This window comes from Podarcis vaucheri, assembly GCF_965113315.1.
Source record: "Podarcis vaucheri genome assembly, chromosome: 4".
NCBI lineage: Eukaryota > Metazoa > Chordata > Lepidosauria > Squamata > Lacertidae > Podarcis > Podarcis vaucheri.
In genome coordinates, this window is record NC_138762.1 from 81,653,656 (window position 1) to 81,676,510 (window position 22,855).

At 41.9% G+C, this 22,855-nt stretch overlaps 1 protein-coding gene across 3 annotated transcripts in view; it reads right to left on the reverse strand.

Moving 5' to 3' along the window:
• Nucleotides 1-1,462: 1,462 nt before the first annotated feature.
• Nucleotides 1,463-22,855, reverse strand: part of TMEM255B (transmembrane protein 255B) — a 59,012-nt gene continuing 37,619 nt past the window's right edge. For all 3 annotated transcript variants that reach the window (XM_082218830.1, XM_082218829.1, XM_082218831.1), the window contains 6 exons: nt 21,618-21,707; nt 10,046-10,126; nt 9,177-9,262; nt 7,678-7,837; nt 4,063-4,206; nt 1,463-2,875 (listed from right to left, as the gene is read on the reverse strand). In XM_082218830.1, coding sequence (XP_082074956.1) covers nt 2,711-2,875; nt 4,063-4,206; nt 7,678-7,837; nt 9,177-9,262; nt 10,046-10,126; nt 21,618-21,707 — 726 coding nt within the window. In that variant the 3' untranslated portion in view covers nt 1,463-2,710. The remainder of the gene's footprint in view (nt 2,876-4,062; nt 4,207-7,677; nt 7,838-9,176; nt 9,263-10,045; nt 10,127-21,617; nt 21,708-22,855) is intronic.

Sequence of the window (22,855 nt, forward strand, 5' to 3'; positions counted from 1 at the left end):
CTTAGCTGAAGCAATGATGGTCTGTGTTCTAGATGGAATTTTACTATTCATGTTGATTTGGCGCAACATGAAGTTTTATATCAAAGCTTGGTTACTTTGTTGGCTGATGATATTCGGCAACTAGGTTGTGTTTTTTTCTAATGAATCTAGGCAGAAAAACTTGTCTGAGGCTTTTTGAAAAGGCAAAGAGTGATAGCAGTTATTGGGGGAAGATGGACTTTTAAGAACACATGAGCAATGGAGCTGTTGGCATTTAAACCAGAAGCAAGTGCTATCAATCATGGCAGAGTAGATCACTACAAACTGGAACTGCCTCTATATGTTGGCAGGGTGGCTGTTGTTGCTGTTGTTGTTGTTTGTGTGGGGCGGAAATACTTTGCTCTCTTGCATTAAGTCCTTTGGGTGGTGCTAGTCTCTGTTATGAAATAGTTTGCTTCACTTTATGTATTCTCTAGCACATCCATACGCACAATGGTATGTTCTACTCTCCCCAGTGGAAATGACAAGGCTTTTCCTCCCACTTAGGAGTATTGGAGACAGATGGTTTGCATTTTCAGCATGGGTGCAGAAATAGCAGTGGAATAGAGCACTTTATCCCTCCCCCACCCTCTCACTACATGCAAAACTTCTACATATGGAGCATGGAGAATAAAGACTTCTACTTATCCCCACTGCCTGCACTCTCTCCTCTAGCTGTTATAGTCTATCACACAAACACTCTTCTGTAGCGAGGTAAGTATGGAACAGGGGTACAGGGTCCCTATGCACCATGACACTGGGAGTGGCTGCTGTGCCCTAGGCAGCAAAATATCTTGGGCTGGCCCTGGCCCTTATTCCCCTTTTGACGCTCACCCCACTTGCTTCCAATTTGCTCATAGTTAGGGATGGGTAAGAAATTCAGTTTGGTTTGTGTTTTAATGTGAGCATATCTAATTAATACTTCCCAAAATTAGCAATTCTTAGATTTTTATCCTACAGCTCCCCAACCAAAAAAAGTGTGCATTTCCTTTCTTTACATTGAATCTGAACTTTTCATTAAAAAGTCCCATTTATTATATTTGCCTGCTCTGTTCCATCAACCATATTCAGAAATGGGGAACCTGTGGCTGTCCAGATATATGTTGCCTGTGGTTGATGGGAGTTGGAGTCCCATGTCATCTCAAGGGCCACAGGTTCCACATCCCTGGTATAAACCGCCTCCATGTCCTGCTTGCTTTCTAGTCCTTTTCCTTCTTCATCATTATCCTCCACCCACCCCGCTGTCTCATTCTACATAATGTGAAAAACTCTAGCTAGAAATGGGTAGCCTGTGGACTCCATCCTGAGATAAATCCTGAAACCAAAGCCACTCCCTGTCTCATTCCAAACCTCTGCCAAAGGTTGCTTCCCTGTAAATAGCAACAGAAGCTTTTAATACAGCCTTTGTTATGTACCAACATTAAATACTGCATCGCTTGTTGAATCTGTAGCATATGGAAAAGATAACTTTATTTTTAGTAGCAGTAACTACTGCACAGTACAACTGTTGAGACAAGAGAATAAATCCAAATATTTTAAAATACTTTGATCCTTCAGTATATTTTAACCCTTTGGAAAAACAGTTCATATTAAATTATGATATTTAATCTCATCTATAACATGCATAGACTAAAAGTACAAATATATTACACACAATATATTTTATTGTAAAATAACCGTCACAATCTTTTGGAAGACCTATCCACCCAAAAGAAGATATTAATGCCATGAAAGAAAGATAAAAGTATCTTTCCCTTTTAGATTCTAAACCCAACTCTTATGAATAAGGAAATAAAACTAAGAAGCCAGAGTTTTGCAGCTTTGTGAAGTGATTTACATACAAAGTGGCTTTGCCACTGTGCAGTGAACTGCTGCACATGCAGCTCAGATGTGTATCTGCATAGCTATTCTCTCTGGGTAAAGATGGACACCCCCTTGCAATATAAAGGCTGTTTATTTGCATCTAGTATCTTGGGCCACCAAGCGCACAACGCCTGCATTCAGACATAACCATAAACTGTTACAGGAACAAATCTAGGTAAGCTTCTAGTTCATGTGTCCCCCATATAATCAGTATGACTGTGAGAAGGATCTCAAAAACTTGATTCTGTGTTTGACAAATCATAGTACTGTTACGTGCAATTGCAAACAAACTGTGGTTAGTCTTAACTGTGGCTTTTGGGGGGCTTTTTTCAGTAAGCCATGATTAAGATTAACCATACTTTAGGGTTCAGACAACACTAAACCGTGTTAACTGGAAAAGGAAACAAAAGCATGAACTTTTCATTACAGCTGCATTGGAAGAGGACAAGGAGTGTCACGAACCCAAGGCTCACCTAATTCATTTCCATTATAATAAACCAGATTTATCATTAATATCCAAATGCAGGCTGTATGTGGCTACCTAGATCTTAGCTCTGTTTTAAGAATAATAGTTGCTTTGTAGGTGCAGGGGGATGCATGTTAGTTTAAAAGGTAGGTTGAAAAGGACTGCATGCAATATTTGACTAATCTGTCTGTGATGCCTGCCTGCTTTGCAATCATTATCTTGTCAACATGTTATTTGGGTTTAAAGCTGATAAATAACATGCCACACAATATGACACTCCTGAAAGACCACTAGCTAGTTAGCACACATTTCTGCCAAGGCTTTTGTTTTTAAACCTGCTACCTGTTGATACTGGTGTCTTGGCTATGGTACGTACGGTGGAGGCTTTTCACCTGACAGGAAATATGGTGTATATAATGGAGGAGCATTGGGAGGCAAGCCATAGTTAGAGCTGGGCTGAGATGGTGGCTGAGTGTCGTCGGATAAAGAAATATCGGTAGATGATGCTGTTGGGAAATTGTTGGTAGGCTGTAGCAAAACAAAAGGTTTTCAGTGATTAGCTGCTAACTGGACTTCAAAAGAGAATTAGGCATATATATAAACATATGTAAAAAAACAACTAAAAACCCATCACTTATGCATAATTGCGGTAATATACCATATTTTTCCATGTATAAGACTAGGTGTTTTTTTTACTTTAAAATTATGTGGGAAACTGTGGGTCGTTTTATGCACGGGGCAATCTCTCCCCTATTTTCTTAAATTGGAGTCCCTAAAAATAGGGGGCATCTTATACATGGGGACATCTTCTACACAGAAAACTACGGTATACACCAGAGGAAGGCCCGTGGGCTGGATGCAACCCAATTGCCTTCTCAATCCGGCCCATGGACGGTTCGTGAATCAGCGTGTTTTTACATGAGTAGAACGTGTGCTTTCATTTAAAATGCATCTCTGGGTCATTTGTGGGGCATAGGAATTCGTTCATTCCCCTCCCCCCCAATATAGTCTGACCCACCACATGGTCTGAGAGATGGTGGACCGGCCCACGGCTGGAAATGGTTGCTGACCCCTGGTATACACAGAGAGACTCACAATGGGAAAGCCCAGTTAGTAGATCATAAGACTCTTAATATCTGGGTCATGGGTTCAAGCCACAATTCAGGCAAAAGATTCCTGTATTGCAGGGGGGTGAACTCTATGACCTTTGTGGTCCCTTCCAACACTATGATTCTGTGGCCTAATTCACCAACACTGAACACAAGGGGAAATTGTGGCCCTCCAACATTGAGCTCCAGTTCCCATCACCCTCACTGGTCAGGGGTGATGGGAGTTGTGCTCAGCAATTTCTAGAGGGCCACAGGTTCCCTATCCCTGCTGTGTACACCCAGCCACACACAAATTGTCGGCTCGTATGTCATTCCTGCAGCTCTGGCTTGTCTTTCCAATTTTGATTCTGTGTTCTCAGCAGAGCACCTGCGACACTGGCCATTTAACATATTAAATTGTAGTAGAAACAAACAATATAACACTTGATTTGTGAATAATTATTTTAAAAGTGCTGAAAACTACTTTCAGTGCTAGTCTGATACATACCACCCCCACCCCCACCCCCACCCCCACACACAAACAGCCGCCACAAGCACAGTCTAGCAGCACCATAACGGTGCATCTGATTTACAGTTAAAGGAAGTGGAACTCTTCCTCTACTATACCTGAAGGGGTAAATGGTAGGAAGCATAATGAGGAACAGTTGCTGCAGAAGGGCAAAACCCAGCATACGTCAGAATCTGCTGAGCTGGATTGTAAAGAATCTGTGGTGGAGGGCCAGAGCTGAAGGCAATTTGTGAGAGAGGCACCTGTGGAAGACAGCTAGATCAGTACATTTTGCTTATGCCCCATGCTTAATTTTTATATTCATCAACTACTTTTTCCATATCCATTGGTACATTGAATGACACCTTCGTGAACAGCATGATACAAGTTGAGGCAAAATGCTATCCCACATCTGCAGATTGGGGAACAGAAGACTTTTTTTACAAGATAAAACTCCCATCTCTTCCTTTTACCTTGTTGTTGTTTAGTTGTTTAGTCGTGTCCGACTCTTCATGACCCCATGGACCAGAGCACCCCAGGCACTCCTGTCCTCCACCGCCTCCCGCACCTTTTACCTTAGAAAAATGTCGAAACACTTTGGTGCCAAACCTGCTTCTATTTGTTCCTTGCAAAACACTTTTAAGGAAGGGAGCTGAGTCAGGCACATCCCCTGCTTGTGACCTTAACACACTAGAATGTATTGTGTCCCCTGCCCAACTTTCAACGTAGACCAGAATGTGTGTAATAGGAATAGCTTTCCACTTTTACACATTTCAAGGAGCACGCAGCTGCCGGTGTAAGGAAAATGCCTTTCTCTGAAAGACTACAAATAGTTATAAAAATGTTGCTGTGGAAGTCCAAATGCATCTGTGGAAGAAATGCACCAAGCTCCTCTTTTTAAAAGGTAGGTATCTTGGTTGGGAGGAATTATTTCACTGAGCATTCTCTCTATTTCGTCTGACTGCTGTGACTACCCGACAAAAGCAACCCAGTAGCAGAATACAGTGCAAATGGTAACACACCAAATTCAACATTTATTCAGAAACCGCACACTAGTCAAGAGTGCTTGAGATGGGAAGGAAGCATAGTGGGGCTTCCTGTAAATAGTTCTTCTTTTCAAATGTGCATTGAATGTTATGATTCCTCCACAGTAAGACCCCAGGCCAACATAAGGGCCACCCCTTCTCTAGCCTCTCAATGTCAAATTTTCAAAGAACATGCAGCAATTTTTTACTCATGTGCACTATCATGCCAAGCTACCTCCTCATAAATTCAAGAGCTATTTTTAAGAGCTTTAGGGGACGATGACATTTAGAAGAACAATTCCATTTCCCCTCACTTATTCTTACTTCCCTGCATTCTTGTTGGATGCCTGCCCCTGCTCTATTTAATGTCTTCTCCCAGTCCAGTGCTGACCCTTGACACTGCTCAAGGAAGGAGAGGGGAAGTGACTCAAATCTATTAGCAGTTTACTTCACACAAACAAACATGGAAATCCAGCAACAAAGGAGATACCAGGAATTTAGCCTGGGGGGCACCAAGAAACCATTTGTCCGTACTTTTCACTCGCTTGTGTTGTACAACTGACACAGTTTATTTCCTTGCCATTTGCTTTGGGACTTTAATGCTAATCTCAACGAAATCTCTAACAATACTTTGAGCAAGCTGTAAGGAACTGGCATGCAAACTTCAAATTAAAAAATGGTTACGATTCTCTTTGTGGCCTGAAGAGCAGAAAGGCACCATGACAAAATATGCATTGTGGGAAACTGCAATTGCTCCCTATTAACAACTTAAGTAGGATTTGGAAATAGCACTGTTTGGACCTTGTGCCAGTCGTCTCCAGCTGGATTGTATTCATAAAAAGCAAATCCAGGAATAAGGATTTGAAACTCTGAAAAGATTCACTGGTTCTAATTGCCTTTCTTTCACCTGACATTAAACTACAAGATGGCAAATGCTAGCTCAACGTGAAACTTAACTCTACGTGATACTTGGTGCATACACAGGTCCTCCAAATTCAGTGTGACTTTCAAAGGTGCTGGCATATTCAGGCATCAGCCTCGGCTAATAGATGCATGGAAATCCAACATGAGCACAAGAAGCAGAGAACTAAGGAAGTTCTATTTATCCTGCCTGTGGTTTTCATCCTAAAGATTACTCTTCCAACCAATATTTTCAGGCATCTAGGTCACAAAAAGAACACATATGCCTTAAACAAATAATTTAGAAAGCGTCTGCCTGTCTTTTGAGGAATCAAGAGCATCTCAGAGAGTAATGTATCAACCAGCTGCATGAAATGCAGATAGGCAGCTTGGGGGAGACTAAACCAAGACAACTTTCGCCATTAAAATAAGTACAAAAAATGGCAAAGTGCAAAAATCCTGCGCAAAATTAGGCTGCTTATATTCCATTGAAATCCATGGGTTTTCAAGGCCTCAGTGCACAGAGCAGCTCTGGGCGTTCAGTATTAGTGGGCTGCTGAACATGTATGTACCCAAATCCCAACTTTAACCCATCATCTGTGGTGTAAATGCCGGCATAGACAGATTTTGGGCAATGACATCAGACATTTGAGGGGGGAGGGGGGAGAAGACTGGGTCCGGCAGTCAAAAAATAATTATGGCCAAAAAACACACACCTTACTGCAGCAGCACTCATGAAACCATAACAATAAAAGCAACCATTATCAAGCTGGTATCCTCCAGAAGTTTATTTCTACAACTCTTGGCTTAGCGGGTTGTAGTCCTAAACATCTGGGGGGCATCAGGTTGAAGAAGGCTGCTTTAAGACTTAGGAACTGTATGTGCAGTTCCTCATGCAGCTAGAAATCTGCATGTGCAGGGCGCCTTTGATGTGTCAAGGTGACGATATGCTAGCCTTAAGGTGTTCTAACAACATGGAGCAGAGCTGTATGAAACATCCTGACCCCTGATGCTACATGTGTCAAGAAGTCCCCGCTCACCCCATGGTGTCTGCATGTACAGTGAAAACATCTATAAGGGTGGGGACTTCACACATACAGCTGCACAGGCAAAGACTTCCAGACACCCTGGAATCTCTGGGTAAACCTAGTACTGTACTCTACACCTAGCACCTCCAAACATTTTTGTTACTTGCCCTTTCACGTAAAGTTCTAGGCTAGGCTACAACAACATAAAAATACAAGATGTCAGGGACTGTCTGGACACTGAGGGGTGGTGGCTGAATTTTGATGAGTGGGCACTGGGAGAAGGGATCTGTGATCTGGAAGAGACATTAACAGCCAAGAGACAGAAGCAGGAGAAGCTGTAGGATTGGAGAGTGGAGAACAGGTGCAAGAGGAAGGAGAGAGAGGTCAGGCTGGTGTAGAGTCAAGGGCTTCCACATCTTCTCCTACTGCCCCCACTTCTCCTGCTCCACTGCCTCCCAGGACCAGAGGAGGATGAAAAGGGAGGAGCAGAATTAGGTTACATGCAGGCATAGTCTTTCTCCTGCTTGTCCACAGCTCGAGTCTCTCTGCTACTCCTAGGTGTGCACCCGATAAGGCAGTTACAGCAACAGCCAAGGCACACTGGTCTGGGGGACATGCCTTTTCCTAACTTGTAAATGTACTTTTGACAATAAAAGAGTTAATCCCCTCCCTCCAGACATTCCTTGTGCAATAGTCCCAACCACATGTTCTGCATGGAAGCCCGAGACCTACTGCGTTGCCTCCCATCGGTATAAAATGCCTCTAGCATTTCGAGACTTACCACATCTTTAAATGCCCCAAGTATGGCTGCTGTGACTATGCCAAGAAACAACCCGATGATGTTCAAGACAGTGGAGGACCAGAGCAACCGGTACAAGTGGACCACATCCTGACAGCTGTTCACGCCAAGGAACTCGTAATAGCTGGTAGTGTGTTCTGAGCTGGTGAGAAGGGGGTGGGTCGGGAGGGAAGAACATCACATCAGCAGCAATTTACAAAAAGAAAACCCAGAGCACATCTGTGTGGACTTTTGCACACAGATGTCCCAGAATGCACCTACTTTTCCCTTCGTCCTCTCATTCAAACAATGAAAAACTGATGACATTTCTGGTATTCAAAATATAGCAGTTTGCCAGACATTGTGATGGAAGGAGTTTTCCAATGTGTACTACTTCTGGAGGGTGGCTAGGTTTTTGTTTTTTAATGGCTGTGGTTAGGTTTAGGGTAGACTAGAAATTTGAAGGAAAAAAAATGAAAACAAAAATGTCTGAAAGCCATCCTAATGTTTACATCTGAGCTGGAAGTGGCCCAAGCAAAGAGAGTAACCTAAGTAAATTCTGGATAGAAAGCATAGAAAGAAATTAAGGCCACTGCTTGGGGCAGGCAGAATAAACGAATCTGTTATAATAATAATAATAATAATAATAATAATAATAATAATAATAATAATATATACCCCGCCCATCTGGATGGGTTTCCCCAGCCACTTGTTAAAAACAATACAGCATTAAATATTAAAAACTTCCCTAAACAGTGCTGCCTTCAGATGTCTTTTAAAAATAGGATAGCTGCTTATTTCCTTGACATCTGAAGGGAGGGCGTTCCACAGGGCGGTCGCCACTACTGAGAAGGCCCTCTATCTATTAGTGACAAAATCTACAAGCTACTTTCCAACTGGGTTCCCCTTCTGCCCACTCCACTTTCGTCTCTCGCAAAAACATGGCATTTTCTTCTACAAGTGCTGACATGAATATGAGCAAGGGAGGGTGTTTTGGGTCAAGGAAATAAACAACCATCTTGACTTTTAGAAGAAATCTAAAGTCAGCCCTGTATAGGGAAGTTTTAAATGTTTGAAATCTTACTGTGTTTTAATTTGTTGGAAGTCACCCAGTCAGATGAGTGGAATAATAATAATCACAGGGGAAAAACCTAGTTATTGCCCACTCCCCACTGAACTTGTGTTTAATAGCAGATCATCAGAACTGGAGTAAAAGAGGCCTGGCTGATGTATTCTATTGCGTCATTCATTCTAAGTGGGTTTGTATTAGACAGCCAGGTAAAGCATAGTTTCTCCCCAGATTTTATGACTAACATTATAAACACATGCCTGGCTGAAAAAGCAAATGAATAGGTTCCTCCTATAATAGTGACTTTTGCAGGAAGATACGTGTCTGCTTTATAAGACTACAGATTGCAGCATCCATTGGGTTACAACAGACTGTGGCTGAAGAGGCTCAGACTGACAGGAGCCCTCCAAACCTGCTGTCCACAGGTACTTACTTTTCACAATTGTACAAATCGCAGCAGTAGCATGTGTTACTCTTCACTTTCAGCTGACACTTGCTGTTTAAGGTGTAACATGTCACCTGAAGAAAGAGGAGGTAGCAAATCTTCATTTGGGAGACTTGAAGTTCTGTTCACTAAGTTTACACCATGCACTGTGGTCAGAAATTGGTGCTGATTTGGAAACAAATCCCCATGAGCAAAATGGCTGCTCAAATCCCCTTCAACTTTGTTAGGTAGCCTTGTTCTGTTTTATTTTACAGAATTCATCTTTCCTTGGGGCCAATTTTGTTTCTGTTCCTTGTCCTGCTTGCAAAACAATAGATGGGCCTTTTGTTCAGAACTTGCCAACATATATACGCTCAGCATAAAACATACAGTAACACAGACCAAAAACAATATGTATTCAGTGTAAGGTTTTAGTCAAAAGTCCATTTACCCACAACTGCTCCTGTACTTGGCTGCAGAACCGCAACCCAAAATAAATCTGAATACGAAATGCAGACATTGTTGGACCGTGTCAGACTATTACACTGTGGAGTTGTAGTTTGGGGCCAGGATAAACCTATTAACTTGAACTTGGGTATATATGACAATATGCCACTCAGTAAAAAAGAGAAAGACAAAAAAAAGAGTTATGTCTAAGGAATGCATTCCAAGGGACCATTAAGCAACAAGAATGGAATGAGAATAGCTTTGATTCCAAAGAAAATATTCTTGTTACAAATATGATAGTGTGTTTTAAGTCTGGAAAATAAATCCACAGTGGCCAAGTGCTTTGACTGCAAAACATTTATACTCCTAGTCATCTTGGAAGTGGCTTTCCCCATTCATAAAGCTACAAAAACTACACTATAATAGCTTACCTCGGTCTGGTAAACATCATATAAGAATCCAACTCCACTTGAATAATACTGGCACCGTTTATTATATAAAGGCCTGGGTTCCTGCAAAAAAAAAAAAAAAGGGAAAAAGATAAGGTTTTAAGATACATTATTGCAATTATCTCCCAGACAAACTGCATCAATTTTGTAAAGTTGTTAAGTCCATTTAGGTAATTAGATAGCCAAGGAACACTTTGCCACGTGTTTCCTTTCTAACACACAATTGTTGGCTTGGAAGCAAGACATAAGTGGTTATGTTCAGCAGGGAGGGTAATGTGTGTTGGGAAAATATAATCATCCTTACTGATGCATATGCAAGGAATGATTCTACCCTGGTGGCAATTCATACACTGCAATTTCGAAGGTTTAAGTTATAGAAATAAACATTTAGATTGGATCGCCTAAAACAATTCCTAATATCAAGAGCAGTTGGGCAGTAACGAAAACTAGTTCCTGCTAGGATCATCCTACTCTCGTGTAGGACCCTGGCAGAGACACATGCCCGACTGGCATGTTCTCTCCCTCCTGGTCGTCCGGGAGCTTCCAAAGCTTTCTTCAGCCCGAACATCACAGCGACTGATACCAAGAGGCATCAGCACACTTACGATCCTGCAGAGTATTTGCAGTTCGCGTAACAGAACTCAGTAGTACAGCATTTTGGCTAATCTACTTTATTTACATATAATACACTCAGAGCATTCTGCTTTAGCTCCTTCCTCTTTCTCATCAGACTGCAGAGAGAGAAAGAAACAAAGGACAATAGTCCCACACCACGGAACACAGTAACATCAAAACATCCTGTCTCCATCACTTCCCACACTGTGGAATGAAAACATACACCGTCATGTGATAGACAACAATCTCATGACTGCAAATACGGAGCAAGAATCCTAACGGTTCCTACTTGTCATCCTCCAAACCATAGTCAGGAATATTGGGAATAAACTCTGCTTGGGCATTCCCTCCTCTTTTCTCCAGTTACATGCTTAACGAATTCTTTGTTTGATCAAAGTTCTTGTGCATTCAGGAGCAATGCAGGATCCAAGCGCAGACTCAAGACTGCAAGCCTGAGGTTGTGCACACCCTGCATGGCAACGTGCATTCAGTGATGGAGGCAGGCACCTTTTCGGTGTGCTGTGCACACGCCATCCCCCTGTCATCTTTGGTCCACACTAACTGTCAGTCTAAAGGAACAGTTATAATCCATTTTGTGCTGGGAATGTATGTTTGACTTGTCTATGAATGAAATAGGCAAACAGGAAGCAGTACAGTAACTTAGCTGCTTCTTTATACTGATACATATCATTTATATATCAAGATACAACATACTAGTTTCCAGCACCTTTCGAAAGACTGGTTTTTTAAAAAAAAGATCTGTGGAAACACTAATTGAGGAGAGAGGAATAGAAAACACAATTGCACACTAGTTTAAAGCATGCACACCTGTGGGTACAGACAACGCAGAGAGTAGCTGCTGCTTTAGATGAAGGTGTGTACAACTGCAAACATCTATGTACAAAATAACACTGAGGGGAAATGACCCCTGTACATTTCAGAGTCTATGTGTGAACACAGCCTGAGTCTTCAGGAAAAGTAGGATATCCCAAACCAGTTTTCCAATTACAGTCAAATCAACTTTGTTCCCCACCAAGCACGCTATCTTGTCTTGTTACACACACAAACCATGCAGAATTTGGTTACTGCGCCACAAACCATGCTTAAAGTTGTTGCTTTTGGTGGTTAGCTTAAATTCAAGCTTAACTCTGTTAATCAAACTTGCAGAGATTCCAAACTAGATTACTTTTTTAAAAAAAATCGGTGTGGGAAGCTTTGCTTGTCCATCAATGATCTCAAAATACATTGCACAAATGATTATGGACTAGATTAGACTAATTGGAGCTTTCTAACAAACCCCTTCCCCCAGATAAGGAATCAAAATGAGGCGAAACCTGATTTTATTTTAAGTAGCTCATAAATCACATGAGTAATACATATAGTGCATATCTATAGGCATTATAATTGCTTAACAGCAGCAAGGTGAAATGGACCAAATCTAATGGAAAAGTGAAATGGACCAAATCTAAAAGCTAGGAAAATACTGCTACTGAACTGTCTATAAAGAACTCACTGGACAGCTTTATTTGCTAACTGCTGTCCAACACATGCTATGTCCACAAATCATTTATTTCAACATGTGCGTAAGCAGATCTCTTATACTGTATCATCAAAACTCACGTAGACACCCACAGTAATGGGCACCAAGCCTTCCACAACCTGCAGAAAAATGCAAGAGAATCTCGCTTCATGTCATTGCCCTGCAATGTCCCAAACCTCTGTGTTGGGAGAGTTTTCAAGAGCCCCCAGTATTTATTTGGGTATAGACTTAGGTGAAAATGCTGATTGCTGAGTTATATACAAGGGTCTCTGATCCTCTGACATAGAACCATAATAACAACTGGGATTCACCACTAGAACATGTAGTGATGGTTGACCATCTGAACAGCTCTAAAAGGGGATTCGACAAATTCATGACCGATATGGCTTTCAGAGACTACTAGTCATGTTCAGCAACCCCTGAACATCAGTTCAGAATGATAGACTCCTACTGCACTCACATTCTGCTTGTTAGCTTCCCATGGGCATCTAGTTGGCAACTGTGAGGACAGAATGCTGAATTACTTTTTTAAAATAAAAGTTTCCAATATTAGAAAGAGTGTGTGCGCCCTCTAGAGGAATGTAGCTATATCTATACAACTCATAGAAAGTGTGAAATCAGAAAGCACAAGCTACAGATCATTTAAAGCTTACACTAGCTTTTCCAAAGCAAGGACACACATTGCATGATCCGTCAGACTTCCACCTGATTGCACATGGAATCTAACAGAAGGTTCCCTACCCCTAGCTTAAATGTTTTCATTCACTGCCCATGTTTGAGACTGAGTGAGCTAGAAATCCAAAACCAACTGGCAATTTAACTGCCCTGAGAATATGATTGAAAGCCATCCATCTGCCTCTAGAAACGACGGAGTGTGCCTCTGTTGGTGATGCCAAACTGCTGTGTTAGCAGCACCCAAGTGACCTCTTTGGGGCACAACCCTGGGCGGTGTGTATGGAGGTCCTGGGATGCCCAGACAACAAGACCACCGGCTTCGCTCATGTGGTCCAAAGCAAAGCAGAGCAATACACTTGGCACCAGCTGGGCTGCAGGAGTTGCCAAAAGGAGGCATACAAGACACCATCCAACCACCTTAGGGACTCCACTCTGGATTTGTACAGTATAGGGTTTACTCCTTAGCCTTTTCTTCTACTGAAGATATCCCACAAGGCAGCAGAAGTTTAGGATCAAAGCTTCCTTTTCCTAGAAGGGCTACCTTCCCAGGTTGATGAGTCCCATCTGCCTCTCACTTCCGTCTACAGCGCACGCAGAAACTGGCTCCTTGACCGTTGGATCCACTATGCTAAATCTGCTGGACCCTGCCTTTGCATGCTGGGTGAAGTCCCTAACTCACCAAGAGTCTGAGACCCATCAGCTACCCTCACCCAGTTTTGCCAGTCACTCGAAGCCATTTCTCGGGGTGTGGCTGTTGTTGCATGCTGACAGCTTCTAGGAGCCACAGGTGAGAGCTGGGTGGGGACCAAAGATGGACAAACGACCCCAGAAGGAGCACAGTGTGTCCCCCATCACAGGTACTACTGTTCCTCTAACACCCCAAGGGCACTAATGTATATTTTTAAAAACAGAACAAAATAATTTGATATTTTAAAAGCAAGACAAAGCAACTGGTACTTGTTACAAGTATCTGAGAATCAAACTTGGTTCCAGCCCATAACTACCCGATAGTTCAGCAGGCTGGCAGAATTTGTTCTCACGTGCAAAAAAATTATATCTCCTTTATTTAGATTTGAATGTGCTCACAGTGGATCTGAACTTATGAGACAATGCCACAAAACTTATAATGTATTTGGGGTATACTTTGTCTTGAGCTTGGGATTCTAAATGCTGCCAGGCAGAGAATTCATCTTTCCTTTGCAGTATCTGCATTTTTCTATTTTTACTCTCTGCTGCTGACTATGAAATTAGTAGCTCCTGGCAGATACCCCTCTATATAGCGAAACTTCTAAACATATGTCTAAGTTACACTTCTTCAGCAGTTTTGAGATAAAATAATAAGGTCAGTAAGTTGAAGCTCTAAGCCAGGCAGATCACTGTGATTACTGCAAAAATCAGGAGAGGTAAGTGATCAGATTTATTTATAATAATTATGAATGCTTCCATGTTCTCCATAGCTTTTCATGGGCCAAGCACTTTCTCTGTTTATCTGCTATACATTTGTTGTCATGGCACTGCATTAAAAAAAATATCCACATTTGTAACATCACTACAAATAGCATTAAAATAAAGCACCTTGCTGTAGTGTCCTTGTGAAGTAATTTCTGCCAACTCAACTTTGCTTGATTTTATGCTGACATGGAACATATGTTCCTGGGTTGAAAAACACAGCACTGTTTTCAAGCCAGTTTTCAAACAAACAGTGATGCCATGGTGATATATTCTAACGCCACGCAGACTTGGATTTTTCCTACTTGCATATCCAAAAAATATATCAATCTCTTTCACCCCTCTTAAAAAGGGATGCTACTATTTTTCTGGTGCAAAATAAACAATTGTCAAATTCGCAGAAAAGCACGTAGCGCTTAAACAATACATGTGTCACTCACAATACAATATTAAAATGTAAGAGTAATAAACAAAGTGTTCAGACACCTCAGCAACCAGTCTTGTGCTTCTGTATGGAAAGTTCTAATGTGTCTCCCTAGACAAAAAGAGCCTTAACCAAGACTCTTAATATGTATAGTGGTACCTCAGGTTACATACGCTTCAGGTTACAGACTCCGCTAACCCAGAAATAGTGCTTCAGGTTAAGAACTTTGCTTCGGGATAAGAACAGAAATTGGGCTCCGGCGGCACAGCAGCAGCAGGAGGCCCCATTAGCTAAAGTGGTGCTTCAGGTTAAGAACAGTTTCAGGTTAAGAACAGACCTCCGGAACGAATTAAGTACTTAACCCAAGGTACCACTGTAGTTTTAAGCCTTTGTGTCCTATGGGCAACTTTGTTTTCCAGTAAGTTGGAAGGTACACCTTACAACTGTATCAACATGCTTATTGCCTGAGAAAAGTCCAGTTTTCCATCATGTTATTGATGGCTTGTTGCTAATTGAAATGGTCCTGCTGGCAACCTGAGAAACTGTTTGCACTTAGGTCACAATCTGGGTCCAGGCTACAGCCTTGTAAGCACAGCCCCATTTGGAAGAAAGGAATTAATGGCATAAAAGTTGCAGCAAACCGCGTAGCCTGAGACACATTTTCAAAATAAAGAAATACCATGAAAATTGCATATACATAATAATAATAATAATAATTTATTATTTGTACCCCGCCCATGTGGCTGGGTTTCCCCAGCCACTCTGGGCGGCTTCCAACAAAGATGAAAAATACACTAAAATGTCACATATTAAAAACTTCCCTGAACAGGGCTGCCTTCAGATGTCTTCTGAATGACAGGTAGTTGTTTATCGCTTTGACATCTGATGGGAGGGCGTTCCACAGGGCGGGCGCCACTACCGAGAAGGCCCTCTGCCTGGTTCCCTGTAACTTCGCTTCTCGCAGTGAGGGAACCGCCAGAAGGCCCTCGGAGCTGGATCTCAGTGTCCGGGCAGAACGATGGGGGAGGAGACGCTCCTTCAGATATACTGGACAGAGGCCGTTTAGGGCTTTAAAGGTCACCACCAATACTTTGAATTGTGCTCGGAAACGTACTGGGAGCCAATGTAGGTCTTTCAAGACCGGTGTTATATGGTGTTATATACATTTCATATCATCTCTAGGTAAACACCCAGATATTTGCTTTCAATCAGGAAAGGAGAACCTACAGCCTTCCAGATGTTGTTGGCATACAAGCACCATTACCCCTGAGCTTTGGCTATGCTAGGGTTGGTGGGAGTTGTAGTTAAAAAACATTTGGACAGCTGCAAGTTCTTTGTCCCTTTAACTAATCATCACCAATCATGTAAAAGCTCTTGAGAAAAATAAAACAAAGCTATAAAATAGGCCGCTGAGCTTTAAACACAAAGAAAATCTAAACCCAAGAAGTGAATTAAAGTTACTTTCCCATTTGGAATGATGAATGCTAATTTAATTTTTTTATAAAAGAAATTACCATATGAGCTGTGCAATTACGTTAATGACTCACTCAGGAAATGATATTAAAGGTAATTAGTTATGATTTTGCATCTTGCACCACCATGGAGAAGGAAAAATAGGCCTAACGTTTTCCTTCAAAGCGATTGGCTAATTCAATTGTGGGGAGGCATCGCATATTATTTGAGTTCGGTTTCCTACTGCCTTGCCGTTTATCAACAGAATTGCTTCTATTTTTACAGAGAGCCAATAAATAGAATGAATTTTACTGGTAGCATTGGTTTTTCCAAAAATATGTCAATACGGTTAAGTGGAGAAAGAGTAGGCATGTGTGAACAAGAGGCGCCATTCTGATTATTTGAAATGGCCTGAGGTCCACAACCATTTATGCCATAACAAATTTATCAGTCTCTGTGGTGTCACAGGATTCTTTGTATGTTTCTAAGGCAACAGACTAACAAAGACAGCCCTGTGGGATTTTTAGCGTCAAAAGCTCCCTGACACTAAAATTAACATGATTCATGCATCATGCTGTCCCAAATCTTCATTTTATAGCATGTTCTATGTATGATACAGTGGTTTTTATGGAACAGGATGAGGAAATGCCCTCCTGTTCCAGAAAAAAGCCCACAGACGGCACCATGGAATTCACAAATTCTTAAAAAAGGATCCATAATGAAAGAGGTTAAACTTTTAATAAGGGCCTCCCCACTCAGGATTTTGCCATACTCTTAAAAATTAACTCATACTGATTACTATTTGATGAAGGAGAAGGAAAAGTAAAGGTAAAAGGTAAAGGTAACGGATCCCTGGACAGTTAAGTCCAGTCAATGACGACTATGGGGTGCAGCGCTCATCTTGCTTTCAGGCTGAGGGAGCCGGTGTTTGTCCACAGACAGCATTCTGGGTCATGTGGCCAGCATGACTAAACCGCTTCTGGTGCAACGGAACGCCATGAAGGAAACCAGAGCGCAAGGAAATGCCATTTACCTTCCCACCGCAGTGGTACCTATTTATCTACTTGCACTGGCATGCTTTTGAACTGCTAGGTTGGCAGAAGCTGGGCCAGAGCAATGGGAGCTTACCCCATTGTGCACATTTGAACTGCCAGCCTTCTGATTGGCAAGTCCAAGAGGCTCAGTGGTTTTGACCTCGCCACCCATATCCCAGAAGGAAAAGTACCTAACAGTGCAATCCTATGACGCTTACTCAGAAGCAAACTACACTGAATTTGACTGTCAAATCTGACTTCCCTCAGGTTCTCATTTTCCCAGTCTTAAATTCTGCTCACATGCCATCATTAGACTGCAATTACCGGTAATCCTCAGCATTCATCAGCACTTTAGTATAAATTTCTTCAAAAATACATTTTTGTGTGTGTGCACTCTTTCCCTAACGTGCACTTTTCCCCCAAGCAACCTCCCTAATAGAATGCATTTTGTATGTTACTTTCACTAATAGATACATTTTATGCACACCTCCCCACTAATATTCACATTTGTTTAGACATGTTTTGGTTGGAGAAGCGCATTGCAAAATAAATACCTTATCCTCCCAACCCACACCATTCCCTTTTAAGTACAGTGGTACCTCGGGTTAAGTACTTAATTCATTCGGGAGGTCTGTTCTTAACCTGAAACTGTTCTTAACCTGAAGCACCACTTTAGCTAATGGGGCCTCCCGCTGCCGCTGGAGCACAATTTCTGTTCTCATCCTGAAGCAAAGTTCTTTACCTGAGGTACTATTTCTAGGTTAGCGGAGTCTGTAACCTTAAGCGTATGTAACCTGAAGCATCTGTAACCTGAGGTACCACTGTATTTGGGTGAAGAGAAGTGCCTTGAAAGTTTGTCCTCACCCCCGCACCCCCGCCAAGCTATAGGATCACAAGGGGGAGCAACTGTCTTCTACATGCCTGGTGAAAAGGTTGTTTTGTTGTTTTGAAAGGATATTAAGTTACATGCAAGGGCCAGCTCTACTGCTGTGTAACAATATACCACCAACAAACATGATTCACAGATAATGGATTCCTGTAATATCCGTATTCCCCCCCGCCCTGCCCCGAACTAACATCATTACAAACTACTTCCACCTTAATTTGTTTCAGTTGATCCAGGCATTCCACTTTTTTAAAAAATGGGGGGAGGTAAATAGTGGTTTTGAATACACAAACGCTGGGATGAATGTGAATAAAGCAAACGACATCTGTATTATGATTTCTCACACGAGACAGGGGTACTTTAAATCAAGTCCCTTTTACATCAGCTTCTAATTTTTTTAAGTGCTTTTCTATAGAGCTTTCTATTAAGTGAAGTGTTTTTTTCCTCTGAATGGGGCAAATCATGTGGAGCTATATATCCTGAAATACATTTTTCTTCAGTAGTGTTTGTGCCAAATTTATGCCATCTTCACATGTGATAACAATGGATCCCCTCCTCTCCTTTATTTTTTAAAAAGCTGGAGGTACTTTGTGAAAGACAGAACATAGCTAATTTTCATTATTTTGCGCATGACTTTTTAAGAAAAGCAGGAAAGAAATAAATTATCTGCATTAAGAAAACAGGCAAAAAAGAAAAAGAAAACAGGCACACAGTGAAAAAGATTGTGCATTATTTCTTATAAATGATTGCCATTTTTTTTAATGAAAACATGATTGAAATAAAAATAAGATGCCACATTATATATTTCGCTGTGATCAAGGGTGGTTAAGTTATATTTGACATGAGTAGTACTCCATCACACAATCCTGTCACTTCATATATTTTTATACTGTGGTTTCCTCACAATACTGACCCATTTTTTTGGGGGGGGGATTATGGAGCCTCGAGAAGTGAGTATAATAATAATAATTATTTTCTTCCATATTTCCATATATTCATTAACTTTCAAAAAAGAAAAAACAACAACACTTGTATGTGAAACTTCTGTACCTTGAAATTAACTTCTCTCTTCCAGCTCTATATTTTTTTATATATATTTTATTACCTCCACATCTTTCACCCCCTCAGATTCACTAAATTTCCCAACAGTTTCAGAGCACCAAGGGACCAAGACTATGAACCAGGAAGACTCTAGTTCAGGGTTTCCCAAACTTGTGTCTCCAGTTTGTTTTTAGACTACAACTCCCATCATCCCTAACTAGCAGAACCATTGGTCAGTGATGATGGGAACTGTAGTAAAAAAAAAAAAAGCTGGGGACCCAAGTTTGGGAAAGCCTACTCTAGTTCAAGTTTTAACATAAACTCAGGAAGTAACCTACCTAGGTATCAAACATCACTTTGCCTTAGACCCCTGTCTGCTGTACAGGAAAGAGAGTACTGACTTCCCTGCACACATTTCTGAAATAATAAGAACATAGGAAGAGCCGTTCTGGATTATACCAAAACCCCAGCATCCTAGTCTTACAGCAGCCAAACAAATGCGTATGAGAAGCCTGCAAGCATGACATGAGCCCGGTATTGGCTGGGGAGGGCGGGGTATAAATAAAATTCATCATTATTATTTTATTATGAGCACAATAGGCGTTTCCCCACTCATGTGTTGCATGCTGAAGTCATTTATTTTGTACTGTCCTGAACCGTCCAGCATTTCCAGTTTCATTGAATGGCCCTGTTTTCTATCATTATGAAAGAGAGAGAAGGAAACAACTCTCTCTCGCCACTTTTTCCATACCTCACATAATTTTATAATGGTGGAATGCAATTCAGTCAGCTCACCAGCTATCCAGTGATAGAAACAGAGATATGAAAGCTAGGGGCTCAATGGCACCTTAAACCTAGGTTATGGGCGCAACAAGGGAATGCCTAGGCGTGCTTTTTTTGTAACGAGAATACAAAGCTGAAAATGAATGAACTGCAGCTAAAATCCTATGTTCGTTTTTCACATGGTTCTAGTCCTCATCTGAAGACTGCAAAAAAACCAAATCCATGCTTCCCCTGCCCACCCACCCTAATATTCTTAAGAGGGTCTCTTCTCCAGTCTTCAGAGAGTAGCTGGAAGTGGGGAGGCCAGGGACGCGGACTTAGAAAAAATATTGGGGGGGCCCGGGAAAGCTCATGAATAATAAATAAGCTCATGAATATGCAAATAAAGTGGCTCCGGCCCTAAATAGGGCAAGCCACGCCCCCCCAGCCAGCCGATTGGCTGGCTGGGAGGTGTGGCCAGTCGGGATTCCCCTGTTCTCGCGGGATTTCCGGCAGTGCCTCCGATTAGGGCGCGCGGCTGGCTGGCTGGCGAAGGAGCAGGTGAGGAGGAGGCGGGGGACGGCGGCGGCGCTCTGCTGGAAGGGCGCCCGCCCGAGATTATTGGGGGGGCTGAGCCCCCCCAAAAAATTTTTTGAGGGGGCTCGAGCCCCCTCAAGCCCCATGGAGTCGGCGCCTATGGGGGAGGCAGAAAAAGGTCCTCCTTTCCTTCTACTCTGCAGTTTTAATCTGAAATCTCAGGTGCAGTACTGCGCCAAGAGCTCAGAAACTGCTCACACTGACGAAATTCCCTGTTGCAAAATGTGCCTAGAGCAATGGGAGTTTTGAATGCTGCCCTTAACTGCTGCCCTATATATACCCCTGTCATGTTCCCCAATGCCCTTACAGGCCATTTTTCCAAACTAAAAACCCATGTGTTGTAAGCTTTTCGTTTTGGTTACCCTCGTTTAGTCGTTTTGGTTAACCTTTTCTGCATCTTCCCAGCTATACAATATCCTTTTTGAGTTGTGGTGTCCATAACCATAGGCAGTGTTGCTGCACCAGAAAATTGCAAAGCAAGCACTATTGTTATGTACTGAGTTGAATAGGATCCAAACTGCAGCAGTCTGATTGGTCCTAGAACAATAGGATCCAAAATGCAGCAGTCTGATTGGTCCTAGAACAATAGGATTCAGAATGCAGCAGTCTGATTGGTCCTAGAACAATGCAGCAGTATGATTGGTTGGCAGGAACCACCCAATCCTGCTCCAGATAGAAGTGAATCCACAACCTGATTGGCTTACAGTAGAATTCCGGAATTAGCCAATCATGTGCAGCCCATTGTGTAAATAATGTATATAAAGCAGAGGGGACTTTCATTCACTCCTCCTCACCACTATGAGCTGAATAAAGAGCATGAAATCACATTGCGACTCTGAGTATATTTCAACTATCATATAGACAGTTTTATTTTCGGTCCCTTTCCTAATGATCCTAACATGCGAACCACACTAAACACATGGAAATGCGTGTTCCATAACTGCTAATGGTCCAACTACACCGCTCACACGCTGAACCTGAAGTGGATCACTAGATCTTCACCACAACCAGAAATGGCTTAGTAGGCACAAATTAAAAGCTAACCAGGGGAGAGAGGAATATTAAAAAGGCATACTTACTATATGTCGGGCTGCAAACACACCATCAACGATTGCACAACAGAAAGCTGCTACCACTCCAAAGCTGATGAACACAATGGACGCTATCAACTAGAAAGAGAAAAGTGGACTTAGATTATTATATATTCACACAGTTACTGAAACCTGATTATGAAACACTTGGTCATCCAACTTGCAGTGTTGCAGAACAGAGGAAGAAGTTGACTCCCTAGGAAGCTCCAAATGTTTTTGAACATGCATTTAATCCAACGTGTCAGAATATCTCTTCAAACCATGCTATATAAAACTAATAATACTACAGTATTTTTGTATTTAATGCTCTTTTATTGTTGGCTGTTGGCCTCGGGTGCCCTTTGTTCACTTGTGCACCAGTTTGACACATTTTGATGTTTAAGTGGTCTATGAATATTTTAAAATAAATTTTGAAAGTAATAAAAATAAATAAAGCCTGTGGATGGCTAAGCAAACACCACAGAGATGCGTATCAGGGAATCGTTTAAATCTAAATGGTCTGTGCCAATAAATAGCAAACAGGCCATTCAGCACTTCAAAAGGGCTAGCAACCTTTTCCCGTACCACACCAATGCACTGGGGTATTTAAGACATTTAATAGGATAAATTTGTTGTAGGTGCACCTGGGGGACTTCCATTGTAGGGAATGATCCTGGGTGGTTTCTTCAGCTGCAATTGCCCATTCTGTAAAATGGGAACAGTAAGGACCTACCTCAGACAGCTACTATGAGAACAGAATGCTAACTCCCATATTAGCTCTAGGGCAGGCATAGGCAAACTCGGCCCTCCAGATGTTTTGGGACTACAACTCCCATCATCCCTAGCTAACAGGACCAGTGGTCAGGAATGATGGGAATTGTTGTCTCAAAACATCTGGAGGGCTGAGTTTGCCTATGCCTGCTCTAGGGCCACTTCACACAATTAGCTAAGAACTCATTAGCTGAGAATGCACGCATGAGGTGGAAATGAAGTAATAGACTACAAGGAGGTAAGACAGACTGAACTATTTCAGGCTGCAGGTAGAGGACCAGTCTTTGTAATGCTTTCACACCTAAAAATGTCCCTACAAATAAGAAAACAATCACAGCAGCAAACTGGCTGAAGCAGATGCTCTCTCAGCAATGTGTATGTTACTTGCAAGTAGCTTTGTTTTGTTTTAATTTAAAAAGTGCCACATCCCACATGCAAGCCAGAAGTAGCATAGCCTATTTTACCACCTCACTTTT